The sequence below is a fragment of the Ascaphus truei genome, chromosome 18 (assembly GCF_040206685.1).
Source record: "Ascaphus truei isolate aAscTru1 chromosome 18, aAscTru1.hap1, whole genome shotgun sequence".
NCBI classification, from domain to species: Eukaryota; Metazoa; Chordata; class Amphibia; order Anura; family Ascaphidae; genus Ascaphus; species Ascaphus truei.
The window spans coordinates 24,407,444-24,432,363 of record NC_134500.1 but is presented as its reverse complement, the minus strand read 5'-3'; the positions used below and the strand labels follow the sequence as shown (position 1 = coordinate 24,432,363).

General features: G+C 42.6%; 1 protein-coding gene across 2 annotated transcripts; it reads right to left on the bottom strand.

Annotated features, from left to right (window-relative positions):
- Positions 1–5,968: 5,968 nt before the first annotated feature.
- LOC142469040 (beta-1,3-galactosyl-O-glycosyl-glycoprotein beta-1,6-N-acetylglucosaminyltransferase 3-like) lies at positions 5,969–23,061 on the bottom strand. Of its 2 annotated transcripts, XR_012788948.1 has the most exons (3): positions 21,569–23,061; positions 8,571–8,718; positions 5,969–6,088 (listed from the first exon to the last, which is right to left on the bottom strand). XR_012788948.1 is itself a non-coding variant. In XM_075575887.1 (2 exons), exons 1-2 carry the CDS (start codon positions 22,885–22,887, stop codon positions 8,664–8,666), a joined length of 1,374 nt encoding a protein of 457 aa, XP_075432002.1. In that variant the 5' UTR covers positions 22,888–23,061; the 3' UTR covers positions 6,102–8,663. The 2 variants fall into 2 exon arrangements, 1 of the variants encoding a protein (XP_075432002.1); XM_075575887.1 differs by lacking the exon at positions 5,969–6,088 and having other exon boundaries at positions 6,102–8,718.
- Positions 23,062–24,920: the final 1,859 nt, after the last annotated feature.

The window sequence follows — 24,920 nt, the reverse complement described above, 5'->3', positions numbered from 1 at the left end:
ATGCGGAGACATATACTCTGTATATAGTGGATTTGTCTTTATCATTATGTTTTATACAAATGTTTGAATTATGCTATTGCTGTCTCTACTGGTTTATAGGAAAAATGCTCTCTTTTTAATTATGAGTAGAATATATATGTATACAATACTGTTTAAGTATAATCTAGATGAAGTTAGTCATTATATATGACAGTTTAAATGCCCTGTATTTAATATATGGCATTATATTATAGCACCTATTGATGGATTTCTGCTTTATATAGGTTGCTTATTGTTACTTACCTAATTTTGTTCATACAACCATAATAATATTTAGATCTGTGTTTTTTTAACTGTATTTTCGTTTTTATGGTTGTTTTTGTCCATGTTACATTGTTTTCACACACCAGGGGTCGCTAGAGATTCTTCCTCCACTGTGCAGGACTGGTAAGCATTGCTTAAAGCTGCAGTTCAGGCAATATCCTGCATGTGTTTTTTTTTAATAAATCAGTTCTGTAGTGAGAAAAAATACTTTTAGCATTTTCTGTTTTAAAAAACAACAACTTTGAAAGACCATTTTTCTTGTATTCTATTTTAACAAGCATGCTTGTTCCTATAGCAACGATTTACATTCCCCATATTTAAAGATGTCGTCAAACTTTGCCGATCAGTAGACGGAGAACGAATTGACCGGCAGCTATGCAGTTCTTTAGGTAATTAGAGATTGCCCACATGAAACTATTGAAGTAAAAAAAATAAAAATAAAAAAAGACTTAACTGCAGCTTTAACCATAGAGCATATCGTCATGCATGCAACATTGTATCCGGTTGTATCCAGGTATTTAAGCTGTAACATCCATACCCCCTGTTAGCATACTCTTTGAGAAAGCACTATTTTTAGCGCAAAACGCATCAGAGGTTCATCCCTGCGCAACCATGTTGTACACCCACAATAAATATACATTTTTAGTCATCCTACCTCGCCCCGGATTTCTTTTTTCCGGACCCTCTGTTCTCCACTCCTCCCACGTGGATATTTGTTTGGAGGAGAATTTAAACTAGGATAGAGGGGGGAGGGAAAAGAAACAGATAAGCTAAATAGAATATATGGGGATGGGAAAATAGCAAGGGATTATAGAGGTAGAATGGGGGCAAGTGGGAGTTTGGCAATCAGGGAGACACCCGCATTAAATACAGGTAGTACTAGAAAACTTCTAAAGACTAAATCCAATTGGAGTAGACAGGCTGGAGCAGAAGATAATAGTACAGACTGAACAAAACCTTAAATGCATGCTTGCATTCTCTCAAAAACTGAATGTGATTATCTCAACATCACTCACCCAGTTACACTTCTATTTCACCATTTAACCTAAAATACACAAGTCACTCATTGCACCCCCGGGAAGATCTATAGTTTCCATTATTGGGTCCCTCGGTGAGCACTTGGCTATTTATGTTGATCACTACCTCCAACCACTTGTTCGCACACAACCGTCCTTTTTACTTGACACCAAGCACGTTTTATCACTTTTCCATAATTTCACTTGGCAATCAGATTTTCTTTGGGTCACATTAGATGTGGCCTCATTATACATTATTATTTCACATACACAGGGCCTTCTAGCCGTTAGACATTATCTAGACAACACATCCACGTTATCACCAGCACACATCACTTTTTTGTTAGACAGTATTCACTTTCTTCTTCACAACAACTATTTTCAGTTTGATGGCCAGTACTATCTCCAAACACATGGGACCTCGATGGGGACTTTGTTTGCCCCATCCTACACCAACCTGTTCATGGGCTGGTGGGAAATATCCCACATGTTTGGAGATAGAAATCCATTTCGGCACAATGTAGTGCTATATAAGCACTATATTGATGACTTGCTTATCATCTGGAGAGGTTCTGTCCAGGATCTCATACTCTTTTTTTGAGTATCTCAGTAACAATTCACTCAATTTACAGTTTACACACAATTTCCATGAGCATCACATTCAGTTTTTGAATCTCTGTCTATTTATAGATCTGAACAAAAAAGTTCAAAGCAACATACAGCTTATAACGCTGTGCTTGGGGTCCAAAGAATCACATCGCGCTATAAGCGGATCGCGTTAGAAATAATGTGCAATTGTAGGCATTGTACAATAAAGTATTTAAGATACCAATAATCGTGTTGTAAAGTATTCATAAAGACAAAAATTGGGAGCCACGCTTGCATCGCGTTATAAACGGATTCGCGTTGTACCGGATCGCGCTATAACGGGGTTGAGCTGTATATTGCAAAGATAACTCTCGTAATGCATTGTTACATGCTAAGAGTGGTCACGGTAATCCCTCTTCAAGGGCATACCGAGAGGGCAATTTCTGCGTCTTCGCAGAAATTGTTCCACAATTGATGATTTCAAAATCAGATCTAGCGATTCAAAAGATAATTTCTTACAAAGGGGCTACAATATTCCTGATTTGGATGAGGCTTTTGAGTACGCAAAATAAGACAGACCTTATTACCATAACAGACATCAGTAAAGATATAAACAATAGTTTTGGTGGTGATGTTCATCCCTATATGACTGGCAATGAACCATCCTATTTTATAACTCAATATAGTGGCCAAGCTACGGCTATATCGGCTATTATCAGAAAACATTGGTCTATTCTTTCCTTAGATCCGCTTATACATGATATGGTATCCAATGACCCCAAAATTGTGTTTTCCAAATCACAATCTTTGGGTAACCACATTTCCCCTAGTATGTTCCAAACAAGCAATACGGTTAGAAAGAGGGGATTTTGTTTCCGTTACTTAGAGGTTCACATAAATGTGGACATTGCAATATTTGTCCTTACGTTCAGAAAACGACAACTTTTGAAAATATGGACAAAACTCATAAGTATGGAATCAAATCATTCATTACATGTCAGACCATTCATGTTGTATATCTACTTATATGTGGTTGTCTCAAACAATATGTGGGGTTAACCACAAAATTGCTGAAGGTGCGTATACAAGAACATGTTAGATTGATTTCCAATAAGGATATCAACCACCCAGTTCCCAAGCACTTTCTGGAGTGTCAGTCTGGATCTCTCAGATTTTGTAGAATTTTTTACTTTTCTTTTTCACACACTTCATCTATATTGAAGATTCTAGTGATAAACTATATTATTAGTGATTGAGTGACCACTTAGCCACTTCTAATTACACTTTAATTCTAACTAGTTTACATTTCTCTCTATAATATACAGATTTCAAGTTGAAGCAGTAAACATCATGCATTATTTGTAATATAAACTGTATATCTATGATCCACTATGCTCTTTTATATTAAGATGTAACATCAAGTTGTAATATTTTATATATCCTATTGAATTGAAGTATCAACAAGATTATATTCAAGGTATATTTCAGATTGACTTTGGCTCATATTTCAAACTAAAAAAGATAGTGCATATCTATATTGGATTTTGTTCCTTTATAATTGAGTATTTTCTTAGTTTAGTCTCAGCACATGTGATATGCATAATTAACTTCAATTAATCTATGTGCCAGCATGACCTCAGCCTCAATCAGCTGTATCTGATTAAGATTTTTTTCTTTTAATTATTCAGCACATATAAACGTGCATATTTCCTGTCAGTCCTATACTCCTTGAGAAAGCGCCAACACTTGTGTGAAACGCGTGGGAGGACTACCCTGTTATTTTTTTAACCACTAACTTATGCCTTAAATGAAGCCTTTTCCATTTTTTCCATACCCTGTTTCTTTATATGGTTCCTGCTCAAGGACTGCCCGTATATTGCTATGTGCCCCGTATTCTTTCAAATCTTGCTGCTGTTGCTAATGCAAGAAGCAGATAAAATGGGGGAGCTTGAATTAATAGCTACAAGGGAGCAGTATGATACTGTATCATAGGCATTACTGAAACATGGTGGGATGAAACTCATGACTGGGAATTTAATTTAGAGGGTTATTCCCTTTTTCTAGAGGGTTATTCCCTTAGAGGTGGAGTATGCTTATATGTTAAACCGGAACTAAAACCTATTATAAGGGAAGATGTTTAAGAAGGGAATTATGAAAACATAGAAACCATCTGGATAGAAATTAGCAGTGGAGGTAAAAGTACAAAAAAAATGTTCGTAGGGAAATGCTATAAACCAGCAAATACTGTATCTGTGAGGTTGCAGGAAGCTAAAATAATTTTTCAAATGGAGAAGGCATGAAAACTGGGTCATGTTTGCATAATGGGTGGTTTTAATTATCCAGACATAGATTGTGGCAATGAGATTAGCATTACAATTAAAGAAAACAAGTTTTTTGGGTTGCTTAAAGACAATTATATGACCCAAATTATTGAACCAACCAGGAGAGGAGCAATACTGGATTTGGTAATATCAAACAATGTAGAAGTAATAACAAATATTCAAGTCCTGGAACATTTGGGTAACAGTGATCATAACATGGTCTCATTTGAAATTATTAATAATAATAATAATAATAATAATAATAACAACATTTAATAATCAAAAAACATATTACTTGTGTTCAACAAAGACTTTAAACTTTATAAAGGTAGATTTTAATAATTGGTATGGTGTTTTTGCAGGGAAAAATTGGAAGATAAATGGCCAGGCTTTAAAACATTGTTAGGAAAGCACACTTATCAGTGTATACCCTTGGGTAATAAATATAAAAGAAATAAATCTAAACCAACGTGGCTAAATAAACAGGCAGGGAAGGAAATTTCAAAGAAGAGGCAGGCGTTTAGATACTTTGGGGCCTATTCACTAAACAGTGATAAGTGGTTTAATGGTCAATAAATGCCCTTATAGCGCCATACTGCCTCCTTTGCTATTCACTACACAGTGATAACAGTGCTGTGTCCCACTCTAATTTCTTTTTAACGACCTTTAACAGCCTAATGCAAAAAAGTAATTAGACAAGTCAAAAATTGGGTTAAATCACCTTTTTTGCCACCGACCGGAACTACTAAGGTGATTAAGGGGTTAGGGGCCATTAGATTGTATTTTTTATTGTGGGTATGTTGCTGCCTACGGAGGACAAGGATGGTGATGAGGACGAGGACAGCCTTCATCCTAGCAGGGCGACGTGGTGTTCAAAGGGAAGCGCAAACATGTGTAAATAAAAGATATAAAACTGATGGTGCAGTATTGTGCAGTATTGTGACAAACGAGTACTCTTCTTTAGGTCTGATGGTAATATACTCACAAGTGTGAGAATGGTGCTGTGTACATAAAGGTATCTTTAGGTATATCTCTGCAGTGGGGATGAGCTGGCTTGAGCCTTGATGTAGGAATTTATTCCTTAAATGGTTAAACACAGAAAAGCCAACATAGTGCGATCTGGATAAAAACTGTATTCGAATGGTTAAAAATATAACAATACACTCACATGATATATGCTATTTAAAAGCATTTAGATACGCAAATGGATCTCGCCTCCGGTGTCTTTGAGCTGTATTTCCTTCCCTCTTCTCGGCGTGCGTCTCACGACTGCGTTCCAGCAGGGCGGATGTGATGTCAGCGAGGCTTCTGGAGTTCCGGTTGACGAGATGGCTGTGAATCACCTTCACTCTACGCGTTTCTCCCCTTAGGGTTTCTTCAGGAGTGTTCGTGATGATGTACTAGCTAGATTATATACCCTAACATGTCTACTGATAGGTTAGAGTCCTAATTGGTGTCTTAAAGAGATATCACTTTATTTATGACTAAAGTGCAAACTGTGCTATTAAAAGTCTCAAGTATCTGATGTTATAATTGATACTTGTTTGACATATTATACATAGTATTCTGAATATATGTATATACATTATTACAGAATAAATTTACATTTGTATGGGCAGTGATTTTATCTCCATATCCAAACATATATGAAGTCCAAATTTTTTTTAATATAGACAAATTTGTTAAAAAATATATTTGAAAATATTTAAAAATTTAGAAATTAGAACTTAGCGTCGCAATAAAATGTATTTCATCATATATAAAATAGATTAATAAATTTTTAAAAATTATATTCTACATAACTATCTCAACCTCTAAATTTTTTTAAACATTTTTAAAAAGAATTCATATTTAGAAGGTCTAGAGGGAGACAAGAGATGTAAGGTTAAAATCATATCATAAAAATGACCTATTGCAGAAATTACATCATAAAAAGTTACATTCATAAAAAAGGCTGCACATCAAAATCTAGGTTTAAACCTAGAGGGGACATTGTTTGGAGTTCATACATCCAGTATGACTCCCTTTTGATTAATGCTAAATTTCTATTCCCCACCCCCCTCCAATGAGGCATTACTTGTTCAATGGCTTTATAGGAAAGACCTTGGGGGTTAGAGTTATGAGCTATTAAAAAATGGTTAGAAACACTGTGTGTGGTGAGTTTCTTTTTGATGTTACCAATATGCTCTAATATGCGCACTTTCAGGGGACGTATAGTTTTTCCTATATATTGATATCCGCAACTACACTCTAAGAGGTATATCACAAAATTAGACCTGCAGTTGAGGTGTTGTTTTATTTTGTAGGATTTCTGAGTGGCGGAGGAGATAAAACTATCAGTTGAGGCGGAACTAAAGTGACATGCTGTGCAAACTTTACAATTAAAAAAACCTTTGGGTAAATTCAGCCAAGTGGAATGGTTTATTTGTTTTTTCTTTAATGCACTAGGAGCCAATTTATTTTTAATATTTGGTGCTCTTTTAAAAATCATATGTGCTCTATCGGGTAAATATGATCCTAAAATGGGATCGTTTTTTAATATAGCCCAATGTGTATTGATAATTGCACCAATTTTTTTGGCATCCTTACTGTATTGTGTAATAAATGGCACCTTTATTTTTGTGTCTGAATTTTTCTTAGAAGCTGGTATTAATAAAGTTTCTCGAGTTTCTAGATTGATTCTTTCCAGAGCTTGTTCAATATTTTTAGACTTATCATTTCTCTCTTTAAATTTTTTAGTTAGAATAGCAGACTGTTCTATAAAGGCAGAATTTTCTGTGCAATTGCGTTTAATTCTGCAGTATTGACCATATGGTATATTTAATATCCATTTGTCAAGATGGCAGCTGGACTGGAGAATAAAATTGTTGGCGTCCACTTCTTTAAAATAGTTTTTTGTTTAAATACAGTCATTTTCTAAATATATCGTTAAGTCTAAAAAGTTGATACTAGATTTGCTTATATTAGACGTAAATTTAAGATAAAGATTATTATTGTCTAAATATATAAGAAACAGATTTAGATCATCTTCTGTGCCCCTCCAAATGAAAATAATATCATCAATGAATCTCCGCCATGTGACTAAGTTCGCGTCCAGACCCTCCCATGACCATATGTATTGATTTTCCCACATGGCCATGAGAAGATTAGCGTAGCTGGGCGCGAACTTCGTCCCCATGGCGGTTCCACATAATTGTAGGTAGAATACCTCGTCAAACCAAAAGAAATTTTTTTGTAATATAAATTGTATGCATTTAAGCAAGAAATCAATTTGTTCTTGGTGAAAATTGCCACTTTTTTCAAGAAATGTTTTTACAGCCTTACACCCATCTGAATGTTTAATCGACGTGTATAGGGCTGTCACGTCTGTAGTGACAAATATATATCCCTCTTGCCATTGTATATTTTGTAATAACAGTAATACATCATTTGTATCTTTTAAGTAAGATTTTTGTTCTTTCACTAGACTTTGCAAATAGCTATCTATATACTCAGGGGTAAGTGCAAGTTTTATTTACTTTATGCTAGCTGGGTTATGTTTTATTTTAAATGGGCAAATGCACTATTATCCATATGTGGATAATAGTAATTTTGCCCATTACTGTACTGTATGTGTTACTGGGGTGGCTGTTGGGGGTACAGGAGGTAGGTGGGTTGTGTATTGATAGGTAGTAGGTATTTTTTGCTTGAAATATTTTTTTATTGGGACAGCGAATTACAAACCACATCCGTGAACATTGAACCGAGTAATATACATCATAATGCTTTCATATACATACATTGGGGATTGCAAAAAACAGTGAGTTGCTTTTCGGCAAACCATATAGTATCGTAGATCTTGTCGAATATTCAGGGGTAGGCATGTCAGTTCCGGTCGGGTGGCTCGGGGTCGTATCTATTAGCGCTGTCAAGTTGATGTCCTTATAGAAAGGACAAGATGAGAAGGAGAGAGAGACGAAGAAGAAAAGAAAAAAGGAACTACTGTAGAAGGAAGAAGGGGGGGAGTGGATCGGTGGGGGGCAGGGGCAGTACAGATTCCTCCCCCCCACCCCCCTACGCCCACCACGGCCAACCCATCTGTCGGTAGGTATAATCCTCTCATTATTTTGAGATTCCACTTTTAATCATTAGCGAATTGTACTCAGGCATTCCCTTTGGTCGACTTTGGGTCGGGTTGGGTTCTTAATAGTTAAGATATGTTATTTTTATCTTGCTTCTACTGTGGTCCTTAGTTGTCAGACCTGTTTGGTTTAAGTTACTGCTGTATCCATGTTTCCCACGTTCTATAAAATTCATTTGTTGATTGCTTTAGAAAAGCTGTCATTTTTTCCATTAGCATCACCTTGGTTAGCCTTCTCTGAACAGCCAGTCTGGATGGGGGGGCAATCTTTTTCCAAGAGGCCGCAACGGCGCATCTGGCCACCATCAGTATAAATTATATTAGACTTCTCATAGGACGATCCACATCCTCCATCCTCCACTGGCTTTGCCTGTAGAAAAGTCAAAGGGTCAAGCGGGATGGACAATTCTATAGTATCTTTAATAATTGCTTGCACTAGAGTCCCAAATTTCTGTATCGCTGGACATGTCCACCAAATATGCAGCATATCACCTTTTTGCCCATAGCCCCTCCAGCACAGATCCGACACCAGAAGGTAGATTTGCTTCAGTCGGCTTGGGGTGAGGTATAAATAGTAAAGAATATTATAAATATTTTCCTTTATAGTGGTACATATGAAGGTCTTTGCGGAAAACTCCCAAATGTCCTCCCAATCATCTCTATCAATGTCCACAGTTAAATCAGCCGCCCATTTAAGCATGTAGTCGTGATCGGGGGTGTTTACCGAGGTCTCAAGACCAGCATATATTTGTGTGATCGGACCTTTTTGGTACACTCCTTTTTTTACACAATAGTTCAAAGCTTGAGAGAGGGGAGAATTCTAGAGAATTCTAGATTTGGTGAGATGTTTTGCAGGAAGTTGCCTGATCTGAAGGTATTTAAACATATGGAGATCTGTTTCTTTTTATCTAGTCTTAAGCTCATGGAAAACTAAGACATTTCCCATTGTGTGATAGTGGAGTTGTGGGGAGCGCAGGTGATCAATATATGTCACTTGGAGGAATACTATGTCCTCTCTTGATCTTTTAAGTTCTTGGCGAGCCAATCTCCTGTTTTTATTAGTTTGCAGCCCGTTTATATTCAATGATATAACTTTTATAGATGCGGGATTAGCCATTTTCAGTGGAAGTCAGCAGAAACTTTAAGACCCCTGGGGGAGGTGGGGGGGGGGGCTCTATTTATCTTTAATGAATTGTCTCGACCTCGCCTTCTCCTCTCATACGGCATCTTGCGGTTCTCTAATCTTTTAATTTGGGAGGGGGGTAGGGTCATTGTTATAACATATGGGTGGGCCCCAGCAGGCGAGGCGGCAGGGGGGGAGGGATTGGAAGGGGGGAAAGGGGGAGGGAAGGTGCAGGGGAGAAAGAGGTCTGCTGAGGATAGAACAGCAGACAAAAGAAGCAAAGAGGGCCAAGGAAGAGCCCTAGATTGGGTGTGCCAGTTCATCAATTAATTGCATTGGAGGGCATAAGGCCCTTTGTGTAAGAATTGAAGTTTGTAATTTCAGCATAAACTATGATTTTGATATTATAAACTGCTTGACCTGGAAGTGTATGTAGGTGTGTATACACATGTGTAAATGAGTTCATTCATTGTCTGAACAGTCTACGGGATACAAAGGTCAAACTATGTTTCAAAGATTATGATTCAATGAGACCTCTCCCTTTGTTTACTGTATGCAAGAAACAAAATATGTTTAAAAGAGATCCGATTAACAATTCAATGAGACATCTCCCTTTGTTTACTGTATGCAAGAAACAAAATATGTTTAAAAGAGATCCGATTAACAATTCAATGAGACATCTCCCTTTGATACTGTATGCGAGAAACTGTTTCAAAGAGATTGATTGAGATCTCCTAATCAATGGTTCAGAGAGCAAGACCCCCAAACTGGTATTTAAAGCCCAGAGACCAGTGAGTTAGTTAGGTTAGCTTTTTCCAGCAGAAGACTTCTGCTGCAGAAGTGGATGGTTCGAGTAAGCAGTGTCATCTGTAGATGGATGACCTGAATCATGAAGCAGGAGGATGAGGTATACAGATATACAGTATATATATATCTGTATGCAATCTGTAATATGCAGGGGGATGGGACACACAGGGGGAGGGAGCATCAGAGATAAGGGCTTCAGCAACATTTCTTTTCTTTTTTACATATAGAGCGTGCGAAATGGTTAAGTATATATTTCCTTGACTGAATATTATACTAACTCAGCAACAATCTTCTCTATACCGTAGGGGGGGTTGGAGGACAGGGGAAAGTAGGGTAGGAAAGATGGGGGGCAGGGGGGGAGGGGGGGGAAAGAAGCATATTTTAGCTAGCTCATTAACCTTGCGTTTTTTTTTTTTTAGCAGAGAGCTGGTCGTATCCTATTCTACATTCAAGAAGCTTGGCAGATGAACAACTTAGGGGGTCATGCAGTAAGCGGCTGAAAGGCACTTCTCGCCCGTTTCACGCCAAAAATGCCTACCCCTATTCAATAAGGGGCGAAAACGTGGCGAGAAGCAAAAAAAACGGCAATGTGTTTGGCGGATTTTTTTTCCGTCATCGGCGAGGCGAAAAGGCACTTTTTGCTTCAAGTAGGCATTTTTTCCGCCACGCTCAATACTAATAGTGGCGAGTAGCTTTGTGCCGCTATTCGCCACTCTAGAATGGCGTTTTTTTGCCGAATCCAGCACGCCACAAAAAGTAGGCAAGTTGATGGTGAGAGGCTGCTGATGAGCGCCGGATCGGCACTTAGAAAAAATTCAGGCCTTTTTCCTGGCTGGGATTGATGTCGGGGGTCTCCGGAGCTGATACCATTAATACCAGCACCGGAGGCCCCCGGCATGCATCCGAGGCAGGAAAAATGCATGTAAAGCCCACTTCATTAACGTAGTGGCTAATCGCTAAGGCAATGAAGGGGTTAAGCCGCCGTGCTAGGTTTATTGTGGGTAGCGGGGGTGGGTGAAGGGGGTATTTGGCCCTTGTTGTTTGTTTAGGGCTTGAGGGGGGGGTTGCGGGTGCACTTAACCCCTTCACGACCGTAGCGGTTAATACCGCTACGGTCATGAAGGGGTTAAGCCCTCCCGCTACCCACCTGCAAGCCCTAAACAAACCACCGTTGGGGCCAAATACCCCCTTCACCCACCCCCGCTACCCACAATACAAAGAAAACACACACAACAGCCCCACACTAAATAAATAAATAAATATATCTATATCTATATCTATATCTATATATAGATATATATATATATATATATAGATATCTATATATATATATATATCTATATATATATAGATATATATAGATATATATATATATATATATATATAAAATAAATTGGAGTAGCGCCTTAGGAGGCTTGTTAAGGATAAATCAGCTGTGTAAATCAGATAGAGTTAACAAGGCTATTGACCAAAGAATCCCCAAAAGGGCGAATTTGTGATAAAAACAACTGAAATCTATAGCAAAAATAAAAAATATGAAACATAAAAAATAAAATAAAAACCAGTGTCAGTTGAAATTCCAAAAAATGTACTTAGTCCACTGGAGTTTTGCTGCCCGTATATAAGGATCACCAAATCCCAAGGATATCTGTAGAAAACAAGAAGAAAAAACAGGCGCACTCCTAGTGTGATAAAGTATAAAACAGTATTTATGGGATTGTAAAATATCAAAAGCGCACTCACAAACAGAGTAAAAATAATAGCATTTATGAGATATACTCAATCGCCTTGAAGCTGTGAAGGGAATGTATCAGCCTGTCCCGTTGGTGCCACCTCTGGTGTATCTGTTGGTTCAGCAAGGTGCACTGGAGCCACCGCAGCCAGATGATGTAATAATCATCAACACGGTCAGAGACTCCCTCCAGATACACCTCCCACAGCTCTCACTGCTCACCAGCAGGCAACTGCAAAACCGGAAGCGACAGCAGTCCAAGCCAAATAGCAACAGCTCCAAGGTACTCTCTCCGTTCATGCAGTAATGTCAGCCACAAACTCGCCTCTTTGGGAAACGCCCTACGCGTTTCGTCACTAAGGACTTTACATTAAGAACAATAAATACATTTAATACATATAGCACTCACCCATGTCCGGCTGCCACGATGAAGGCCATCCTCATCTTCATCCTGCCCATGCCCCCGCCGCTGCTGCAAAACAGAAACAAGAATAAAAACATCCAATGTAATGTCCCTAACCTGTTAATCACCATAGCGGTTATTAACCACTACAGTCATTAAGAGGTTAACCCACCCTCACCCACCACTCGGGAGGCCTACATACCCTCCCCCACTAACCCCCCACCCCGTGAGGCCTAACCACCCAAACCCACTACCCACAAGGGAGGCCTACCCACATACCCTTGGGGCAAATAACCCCTACCCCCACCCCCAGTAACCACAATTACAACAATACACTGCCCCACAATAAACATTATTCTATTTATTAAATACATTACCCACCCCCTGTGCCCTCCCATAAATACATGATTTATCCTTTTACATACAGGGTTCATACTCCAGCCCTACGCGAGTCCCGGCGGCCTGGCGGGTCACCTGACAGAGTGTGTGTGCAGTGAGTGTGTGTGTGCAGTTAGTGTGTGTGTGTGTGCAGTTAGTGTGTGTGTGTGTGCAGAGTGTGTGTGTGCAGTGAGTGTAGAGTGCACAGTGAGCGTAGTGTGCGCAGTGAGCGTAGTGTGTGCAGCGAGCGTAGTGTGTGCAGCAAGTGTTGTGCGCATAGTGAGTGTAGTGTGCATAGTGTGTGTCATGTGCGCAGCGAGTGTCGTGTGCGCAGCGAGTATAGTGTGCATAGTGTGTGTCTTGTGTGCAGTGAGTGCAGTCCTGGCAGCAAGTGTAGTGTGCGCACCGAGTGTAGTGTGCGCAGCGAGTGTAGTGCACGCAGTGAGTGTAGTGTGCATAGTGTGCCATGTGCGCAGCGCGTGTCGTGTGCGCAGTGAGTGTAGTCCTTGCAGCGCGTGTCGTGTGCGCAGCTAGTGTCGTGTGCGCAGCGAGTGTCATGTGCGCAGTGTGCGTAGTGTGCGCAGCGAGTGTAGTGTGCATAGTGAGTGTCATGTGCGCAGCGCGTGTCGTGTGCGCAGTGAGTGTAGTCCTTGCAGCAAGTGTAGTGCGCGCAGCGAGTATAGTGCGCACAGCGAGAGTAGTGTGCGCAGCGAGTGTAGTGCGCGCAGCGAGTGTAGTGTGCATAGTGTGTGTCGTGTGCGCAGCGAGTGTCGTGTGCGCAGCGAGTGTCGTGTGCGCAGCAAGTGTAGTGTGCGTAGTGCGTGCAGCGAGCAGCGAGCGTAGTGTGCATAGTGTGTGTCGTGTGCGCAGCGAGTGTCGTGTGCGCAGCGAGTGTCGTGTGTGCAGCGAGTGTCGTGTGGGCAGCGCGTGTCGTGTGGGCAGCGCGTGTCGTGTGGGCAGTGAGTGTCGTGTAGTAGTGTGCACAGTGTGCTGTGAGTGTGTGCAAAAAATAAATAAAAAAGCTGTATGTGTTTTTTTTCCCGAAAATTAAATTAGACCTACTGGCGCACTTAATGCAAATTAATTGGACCGCAAAGGGTTAATACTGCATTTTCTATTACCGCTGCTTGACGTATCTAGGTCATAGAAAGATATATGCTGGAAATGACCCAGAGGGACAGGAAAAATAATGAATAGGTTAAGGAGCAAACAAAAGTCTGTGACATGATTACAGGGTGAAGAAATGAATATGGCTGTGGGCCAGTCATATTGCAAGAACAAATAAGCATTGGTAGATGAAGAAGATCCTTAATTGGATTCCAAGCCTAAACACAAAAACAGAGAGTGGAGTTGATCATCTACTGTATGCTGCTCCCAGAATTTGACCTGTAGTGTTTGTTACAAATACTCAAGAAATTCAGTGTCCTAGCATGGCCGCAGCCTTAGGCTTTTAGTGCCGGCGACAGCGACGCGTCGTCGCGTCAAATCAAATGCTTGGTCGCGATCGCTGGAAGTCATCTCAATTTGATTTTTCCAGCAACCGTAGCCTGACGTCGCCGGCACTATAAGCGTGGCCCTAGGCTGCGCTTACACTGCCGGCGACGCGACCGATGGCGACAGGTGATGTCATTGCGATAGTTGCATTTAAAGTTTAGGCGACGTCGCTGGCTACCAGGCCAGTGATGTCAGAAAGGGGGAAGGCAGAGGGACGGAGAAGCTCTCTGATTGGCCACAAGGGGACACCGTCGCTGAAAAAAATCAAATAACAGTGACTACCAGATTTTTGGTGGCGCTGTCGCTTGGTCGCGTGCATTATAAGCGCCGATGATGGTGACAATACATTTGTTTTGACGCGACATCGTGTCGCCATCACTATAAGCGCAGCCTTAGGCTGTAGTAAATGTAGCTGCAGATGCTAGCTCCTGTATCAGGGTTAATTAACCTAGTAACTGCTGGCTGCTATCCAGTTTTAGTCTGCTCTAAAACACTTGCTTTCTGAAATTCCCAGTTACCTCTTCCTGTCATTCATTAATCTTTGTAATATCCCCAGCTTAAAGCTGCAGTTCAAGCTCCCGTTTTTTTTTTTTAATTTTTTTTTTTTTATTTTATTTTTTTTATTTTTTTATTTTTTTAGTTTTTTTTTTAAATTCAATAGTTTCATGTGGGCAATCTCTACTTACCTAAAGAACCGCATAGCTGCTGGTCAATTCGTTCTCCATCTATTGATCGGCAAAGTTTGGCGACATCTTTAAATATGGGGAATGTAAATGGTTGCTATAGGAACAACCATGCTTGTTAAAATAGAATACAAGAAAATTGGTCTTTCAAAGTTGTTTTTTCTTTAAACAGAAAATGCTAAAAGTATTTTTTCTTATTACAGAACTGATTTATTAAAAAAAAACACACATGCAGGATATTGCCTGAACTGCAGCTTTAATCTTACGCTACCAATGCATGAGTTTTCATAACGTCGCAAATAATTACGTGCCTGACAGCTGGTTCACTCCTGCTATGGATCTTCATCAGGGAAATTGCTTATTTAGACCACAATCAAAACTAGAAAAGGATGAAGTTAAGAAATATGATATGGATATGATAATTTTAAGTATTGTGGGGAGAGTGTTTGGTCAAAGAGCAGGCAGTGACAACTCACAAAACTTTATTCTGCTGCAATAACATGCACAACAGTAGCTTGTTACAAACTGATCTGACTAGTAGAAACCAACAACACTCTGTAGACATAAACATAGAGAAGGAAGAGCTAGAGGGCTTCTAAGAAGATAGACATTCACTCTGCATGTTATATTTACTGTATTGGCCCAAATATAATGTGACATTGCACATAATACGACCCCTACAGTTTTGAAGGTGTTCTACAGGAATAATAAAAGGAAAGGAAAATGAAGTCTCAGCCAACAAAATATTGCAAAAAAGAAACAGAAACAGATTGGAAATTCACAGTTGTAGGAAATAGAATAACAGGCAAAGATCAGCCGAACAGCTGATGAGCAGGGGGGAGAGGGAGAGCCGAGATGTGAAGTGCCAGGATAAAATGGCCGCCTCTCCTTACCTGTGGGCCCTCCGCTGCAGCTCCACAGGCCCGCGGCTGTCAGCCTCCCACAGCGCTGTGACCAGATTCCATTCCTTGCTGCTAAAACTCTCACCTCCTCCTCCGGTCAGTGCCCCATTCAGTTCGCCATTTCTGGACTACCCGATGTTCCCAGCAGCCATCTTGTATTTTTCCTCCTCCCTTCCCCCTCTTCCCTCTCCTATCTCTCTACCTCCCCCATCCTCTCTTTCTCTCCCACCTCTCTTTCTCACTTCCCCCTCTCTTTTTCTCTTCCCCACTCTCTCTTCAACCGCTCTTTTCCTCTTCCCCTCACACTCTACTCTCTTACCCTCCGCCCTATTTCCTATTTCTCTCCCCCTCTCTTACACACATGTTCTCTCCCTCCCCCATCTACATGAAGAAAAAGAAAATTTATCAATGCCACCAATATAAAAGGAACTGGGTCAAAAACTGTGAAAGGGAACAATACATATTTATCATAAAATATAATAAAGAACATAAATAAGATAAAACCTGCATATTCATTTAGTGATATTCTTTTCTCCACTAAGTTTGCAGCCTATAGACTTTTATATAGAACTACATATCGTTCTAATACCAAAAAATAAATTGTATAAGAGTCTTGTCCCTCCCGTCGTTCCGTCAATTTGGTCCGGCGCCTCACAGTGACGTCACCCGGGCGCCGACAGAACTCTCGGCGACACAAGTGGAGACAGTGCCCGCAGTGGAGACACGCTGAGACAGACTGAGCCTGCATCTGGGGACTCTGAGTTCGGGACATACACTATTTCTTTGCCCTTACCGCACCTACCTGTGGACCAGTTTTTTGTCACTATAGTGACTTGTGGACTGCCCTGACCTGTGGAACCTGATGGTTGCTGATTCGTGACTATCCAGATCCTCGTGTGGTGTGGCGTATGGGTAACTTGTCCCATGACATGTTGTTTTAAATTTTCCTTGATGTACACAGATTACTTATCCTTGGTTTAAAAATATATTTATTCTTGATATACTTCACTATGAGCGTTGTGCGCTGTTTTCTTCTGTTTTATATTGTTCTAATGTCTTTCTTTTGTACAGTATTTTATAATATCTTTTTGTTGTGCCAAAGCAAATACAAACTTTTTTAGATTATCACATTGCATTGATTCTGTGTTTTACATTTTACAAATGAATCATGCAGAAGAACACACCCTCGAAGCCGACACCAGTCTACGTTCTTTGAAAACTAAAGCCGTCTCACATTTTAATGTGGTCTGTAACTGTTACATACGCCTATAACGTATATTATCTTTAACTGTGCATGCAACGTCTTATATATAATGTATAACCCTGTTCACCTAATGTAATGGGATGTCTTTATATATCTTATACTATATTAGTGAAAGCACTGTATGCCTGTCTGGATGTCCTCTGTCCCTAGGGGAAATCTCATTGGTCCCTTGGCCCGCCCCCGCACACCTCTCATAGGCCTGAGGCGGAGTGACGGAGTGACACACACACACACACACACACACACACCCTGTCCACCCCCCCCCCCCCCACGGCTCCCGGACGGAGGGGAAGCGCGGCCCTCCTGCCACCAACTTCAGGCTCCTCCCCCCTCGCTCTCAACCGGCTCCCGGAAAGACAGAGGGGAAACAAGGCGCTACCTCACCGCCGCACCCTTACCTCTCTGCAAAATCCCCACCACGTGCGCCGCCACACTGCACCGGCTCTCAGACGGAGGGTAAGCGCGGCCCTCCTACCCCAGGTGCCAACGCTCCCTTACCTCCCCGGCGCTCCCTTACCCCCCGGCCGCTAACTCCCCGGTGCTACCTCCCCGGCCGCTGGGGGGCCAAGCAGCCTCCTCGGATCTGCAGCAGTCCCACTCTCCACCACCTCTCACTCCGTGTGTGTGTGTGTGTGTGTGTGTGTGTGTGTGTGTGTGTGTGTGTGTGTGTGTGTGTGTGTGTGTGTGTGTGTGTGTGTGTGTGTGTGTGTGTGTGTGTGTGTGTGTGTGTGTGTGTGTGTGTGTGTGTGTGTGTGTGTGTGTGTGTGTAGAGGGACATTTTACTCCTGCCAACAATTTGTGCCTCACTTTCACCCCTTCCCCTGCCCTTCACCTACCCCTGCCCTTCACCCCCCCTACCCCTGCCCTTCACCCCCCCTACCCCTGCCCTTCACCCCCCCACCCCTGCCCTTCACCCCCTCTGCCCTTCACCCCCCTACCCCTGCCCTTCCCCCCTTCCCCTGCCCTTCACCTCTTCCCCTGCCCTTCACCCCCCTACCCCTGCCCTTCACCCCCCCTACCCCTGCCCTTCACCTCCCCCTACCCCTGCCCTTCACCCCCCTACCCCTGCCCTTCACCCCCCAAAACCCCTGCTCTTCACCCCCCTCTATCCCTGCCCTTCACCCCCCCTACCCCTGCCCTTCACCCCCCCTACCCCGGCCCTTCACCCCCCCTACCCCTGCCCTTCACCCCCCACCCCTGCCCTTCACCCCCCCTACCCCTGCCCTTCACACCTGCCCTTCACCCCCCACCACCCCTGCCCTTCGCCTCCCCTACCCCTGCCCTTCACCCCCCTACCCCTAACCTTCACCCCCCCATGCCTGCCCTTTGACTGACGCACGCACACAAACCCTGACTGACGCACGCACACACCCTGACTGACGCACGCACACACCCTGACTGATGCAAGCGCAGACCCTGACTGATGCATGCACACACCCTGACTGACGCACGCACACACCCTGACTGATGCACGCACGCACACACCCTGACTGACGCACGCACACACCCTGACAGACGCACGCACACACCCTGACTGACGCACGCACACACCCTGACTGATGCTCGCATACACCCTGACTGACGCACGCACACACCCTGACTGACGCACGCACACACCCTGACTGACGCACGCACACACCCTGACTGACGCACACACACACCCTGACAGCCGCACGCACACACCCTGACAGCCGCATGCACACACCCTGACTGACGCACGCACACACAATGACTGACGCATGCACACACTGACTGACGCACGCACACACACACTGACTCACACACGCACACACACACACGTACTGACGCACGCACACAACCCCTCACAGCCGCACGCACACAACCCCTCACAGTCGCACGCACACAACCCCTCACAGCCACACGCACACAACCCCTCACAGCCACACGCACACACAGACTAATGCACACACACACAGACTGACACACACACACACACACACACACACACACACACACACACACACACACACACACACACACACACACACACACTGACTGGCGCACACACACTGACTGGTGCACACACACACTGACACACACACTGACACACACACACACACTGACACACACACTGACACACACACACTGACTGACACACACACACACACACACACACACACACACACACACACACACACACACACACACACACACACACACACACACACACACACACACACACACACACACACACTGACACACACACACACTGACTGGCGCACACACACTGACTGGTGCACACACACACTGACACACACACACACACACACACACTGACACACACACACACTGACACACACACTGACACACACACACACTGACACACACACACTGACTGACACACACACACACACACACACACACACACCCCCACACCCACGCACACACACAGTGACTGACTGACGCACGCACACTGACTGACACGCACGCACACACTGACTGACTGAGGCACACACACGCACACACTGACTGTGTGTGTGTGCGTCAGTCAGTCTGTGTGTGTGTGTGTTTCTGCGTCAGACTCACTAACGCGCGCGCACACACACAGTGACTGACTGACGCACACACAATGACTGACGCACACACACTGCATGAAGCTGTAAAGGGGGACAAACAGAGCTGTAAAGGAGGGAGGGGGGGGAACTGGATTGATGTGAATGGGGGACAAACAGAGAGAGGGGGAAGGGGAGAGGAGAGAGTAGGAGCGGGAACATTACATCCCGGGCAACGCCGAGTCTCTCAGCTAGTGTAATATATAACTCCGGTTTACTAAATGGCGTTAAGCATAAAGTGCAACTTTTTGCTGTGTCAGTGGAATGATCTTAACTGGAAGCTATATTATAACATGTAAACACACTTGGTTCACGAGAGAGTGAGCGCAATAGCTGGTTTAGGTTGAAAAAGCATTTCTATAGAAATAAAGTACTTATATTTAAAGTACAACAAACACATAAAAAAGAGCACATAGAAAGACAAGACCAATAACAAATATATGTACTTTATATATGAACAAGTTGAAAACCTACATGAATGAAAATAATTAAAATGGTACAACATCTCATGTGAATATCCCTCCCACTTCTAGTACGTGATGGTACAGCTGGGTCCCACACCCTCTGGGTGTAGATGTTGAAACACCCAAAGGAAATGTCCCAGCTAATGCCTAGTTTATTCGGGGGAGCTCAAGCATAGCTGCAATGCCGGTTATAGTGTCCTTGTGGGCTTGGGATACCATCAGGCGTCTGTCGTCACAGCGTCTGACGTAAGCAACGTGTTGACCTCGATACTTCTACGCATTTTGCATCATATATACTTCACCACCCCCTGATGATATATCGCAGACGAGCACAATCTTTTTCTACTGCACCCCCTACGGGCAGCGCCCCTCTCCATGCCCCCCCCCCCTTACCTTGGTTCCGGCGTTCTTGATGTCACGTTGCCAAAGCCACATGACGTAGCATGACACCCGCGGCGTCATTTGATACTGCGTTGCCATAGCGATGCGTCTCCAGAAGCCGTCTGAACCAAGGTAAGTGAAGTTTACAGAGGCCTTCGCCGCTTCCCCAGGATTTAATTTAAGTGCCTTCAGGAAGCGCGCGGGGCCTCTGCAAACCCCGTGCCCCCCGCAGATAATCTTCGGCCCCCCAGTTTGCGCACTGCTGTTATATCGGACTATTTATAATATCAAATCCCAGTTTATGCTGAAATTACAGACTTCAATTCTCACACATGGATTGCTAGTTTAAGCAAAGGGACAAGATCAGGGTCATTTCAGTGCAAGGTAACTGCAGCAGTAAATATGTGTATGCACAGTGCTCAAGCAGGTTATTCAAAGTTATTAACACTGCAGCAGGGGCGTTTGAAGCAATTTCTTTTACAATGACTTGCTGATGTAGTCAATGTTATCTTATCTACTGAGTGATAACGCAGAATATTGCTTCATATATCAAAGAATATTACAGAGCTTCAATAGAATTGAGTTGCCGTCATGTAGCAGAATACCACACAATATCCCACTACATGTGCCAGCGGGGCAGTAACCCTTGCTGCATCGGTATGTAGAAGATTTGTTTCTACGAAGTGTATTTGTAGTTGGATTATGCAAAGTTCTACTACTCATTTCAAATGTACTCTACTGGAACCAATACATTATGGGCCACTTTTCCTAATTGGTGATGAGCTATAAGATACATTACAGTACATTCAACTGAATGGGCCACACAGTGTTTTACAGCAATGTAAGGGGTCTGGCGGCTTAGCACCACTTAGTTAATATGGCCTTAAGAATCTTAAAAACAAGATAACCTGACAAACATTAAAGTTAGCTGAGATGGTTAAACATTCTTAAACAGCGTACAGTGCATATTTAGACTGTAAAATATATTTGCATTACATTAGTTCAGTTTGTCTTACATTTCTTTTCCATGGAAGGATTTATATCTCAGATACTCCTCCAGACATTGAATAGCATGATCATCTACTTTTGGATCAAACTTATTAGCAAAGAGATGATGCTGCTTGAGCATCCAGTGTAGATCTCCCATCCCATACACGCATACTTCTCTTCTGTGGGTTCCAGTGCATGAGGTGTACGGAGCTCCTTCTCTCATGTCTCCTTCAAGGCTTTGCCACTTCACCAGTCTTGCAATTGCATGTATGTCTGAAGAATCATATTTATAATTCTTGGGCATATATCCTGGTATTCCATGGACTCTTTGCAATGTAGCCCAAATATATTCATCGGGGCTATATGTATCCTTAGCCCACTCAATTAATTGTTTACCCATGGGGTTCACAAATAAGGATTTCACGAAGTCTCTTGAGACCACAATATATGCACTGCCACTGAAAATTGGAATATTTAAAGGTGGAGGACCTTTCTTAATATTTGTCCGAATAATAGACTCATTCCATTGATAGTGATATTCCCAACGTATCCTTTTGTATGCTGGTGGCTTCTCAGACTCCATGCTATTTTTGCCATTTAATGACTTTAGAGCTTTAACAATCTCAGAATTGGTCTTTATTGGAAAGTCCGTCCCACATGTATTCAGAAGGTATCTCCATTGCACTTCACTTTGTAGCAGATCCTCCATGCAGTTCAGATCTGCCTGGACTCTTGACCATGATGCATAAATCACTTTCTCTAACTTGGATGCCACAAAAACATTGTCAAAGCAGGACGTGATGGCCCTCGCTGCCTCCTTAAAGCTCTCTGGAGACTTTTTATCCACATGGACACAATAAACGTTCTGAGGGGCATAAATGGCTCTCAAAAGCCTTTCAAACATCTCAATATTATCATGGACCACCATGGAATAGGCAATTGGAAAATCTTGCTCTTCTTTGTTGAGAGAAAACATAACATATTTTCTTCTCTCTTTAAACACGTTGCAGTCTTTTGTTATGTTTAAGTACTCAACATCAGTGACATCTACTTTTTTATTTTTAACAATCAAGTTGTCTAATAAGGTTTTTTTTATCTCATCCAAATTTCCTCTTATAATTTTGGAGCAGTTCTTTTGACCATTTGCTGGCAACTTTAAAGTCATATAATATTGGTCTTTACAGTAGCTTTTCTGTAGGTCACCACTATCTCTAATAACATCACCCAGATCACATTCCAGGGACATATATTTTAGTAGACAGGTGAGGAAAAGTAAAAGACATCCCCAAATGAAAAATATGTAAAGATGCCCCCAGCACAGCTTCCTTCTAAGACGGGTTAACATTGTTGAATCAGAGACTTACATAACATGAAGATTTGCTGAAGTCCCAGCATGTTCGTTCCTTCACAGTAAGTGTTGGCTTCTCTTTTAGAACACTGTTGACTCTATGCTCTTTATATCACGTCTACAGTAAATCCAACAGTACAAACAGGTAGGTGGTGCCAACTTGTGCATTAGTAAATCGCAATGTTATCTTTTGTAAAGCACTGGAAATTCCAGAGCTGCCAGTTGTACTATACCTCAATATGCTGATCAACTGGAAAACCTTTGTTATCTTATAATGACTCATCTACCAATTACACATTTTCTATAGGTAAATGCCAGCTCAAATCTCATTGCATTTCGGCTTAAGAAATTCATTCCTTTGAATGGCAGTTGGTGTGTGTAGAACGGCATGAGGGGAACGGGGGTAAATGTGGTACATAGCATTGGTATTTAAGAGTAGTTCATTGGTGCAGTTGCACTTTTGCTGGAGAAGAGTAATATAAATAATGAAAAAAAGAATAGGTCACGTGTTCTTTAGGCCTGTCCCAGGAAAATGCCACCGGTTACCAGAGATCCCCACATGTTGCCCCCGCTCAACAACAAGGTTTCAGCGAGCACTTCCCAATCTGTGTTTTCATTAGCGACAGGACGATCTCCCCAAACAACTACCTTAGGCCGCGCTTATAGTGCCGGCGACAGCGACGTGACGTTGCGTCAAAACAAATGTATTGATGCCGTTGCGTGCGCTTATAGTAGGAGTGACGCAACGGCGCGACAGCTTCGCAATCGCTGGAAGTCACGTCAATTAGATTTTTCCAGCGACTGCAGCGTGACGTGTTTGATTTTTACTGATATGTAAGGGACATATGCATCTTTTGTACTTGGTATAAGGAAGTGTAATATTTGTAAATTACATTATAATGTAATTACAATCTCCAGTGCTTCCCTATGTGCTTTTTTTTTGTCTTGAGATTCCTTTAAAATGACTATGAGGAAGTGAAACGCCCTGCTATACAGAAGCAGCAAGGAGGAAGCTGATTTGCATTTCAAGTGGCTACTGAGAGCACTGATAACATGTAATTTTATTCATTGTATTTATATTTTTTATTATATATTATATATTTTTTTTATGGAGAGGGGGATTGAAAGGAAAAAAGAGGAGGATGAGGAGAGAAAGACTAGGAGAGGAGAAGGAGGGTTAGCAGGGGATGAGGTGGCCTGGGGCTCTCCTGAGCCCCGAAAAATCCAGCAGGATTTACCAGCACCACCATTACTACGGCCATTATATCAGTAGCACTTGGGGAAAGAGGTGGAATAAGTGGAGCAGGACACTGTCTCACTCTTTACACTTAGGCTGCGCTTATAGTGCCTGCGACGGCGATGCGACGGCGCTCCAAAACAAATCAATTGACTCCGTCGCAAGTGCTTATAGTAAGCGTGACGGCGACGGAGCGACCAAAAATGTGGAAGCCGGGTGAATTTGATTTTTCAGAGACTGTCGCCACATGTGACTGTCTCTGAACCAATCAATGGCCCTGTCGCTCGCGACATCGCGGCAAATTGAATTACAACTTTCGCTAGTGGTGAAGACGACGGGTGACGTCATCGGTCGCGTCGCCGGCCCTAGAAGTACGGCCTAAGCCCACTCAGCAGCAGGTTTAGCTTTCTAGGGAGGTTTTCACCATCAACCCCATTATTGTTAGAGCCGGTATGGGTGGCACTTGAAGCCAGAGGAGGAATTGGTAGGGACTTAGACAACTGCAATGTACACCATGCTAGAAAAGCCAGAGGCTGTGGTAACGCTGCTTCTGGCAGTGCTACTGTTGGTATCCTGGTTGAGATGGAAGGCACAGACGGGTCAGTTCAGAAGAAGTTTACAAGGTCAGGGGAGTAGTTGTCTTGGCTCAAATGATAAGGATGATGATGAAGATGATGTTGAGAGTGGTGTTAGTAGAGTGTATGGTACACAAACAGCACAAGCAGGGGTGAGAGGTGATGGTAGAGGAGTGTGAGGCGGTGACACATATACAGGATGCAGTACTGGGAGTTTT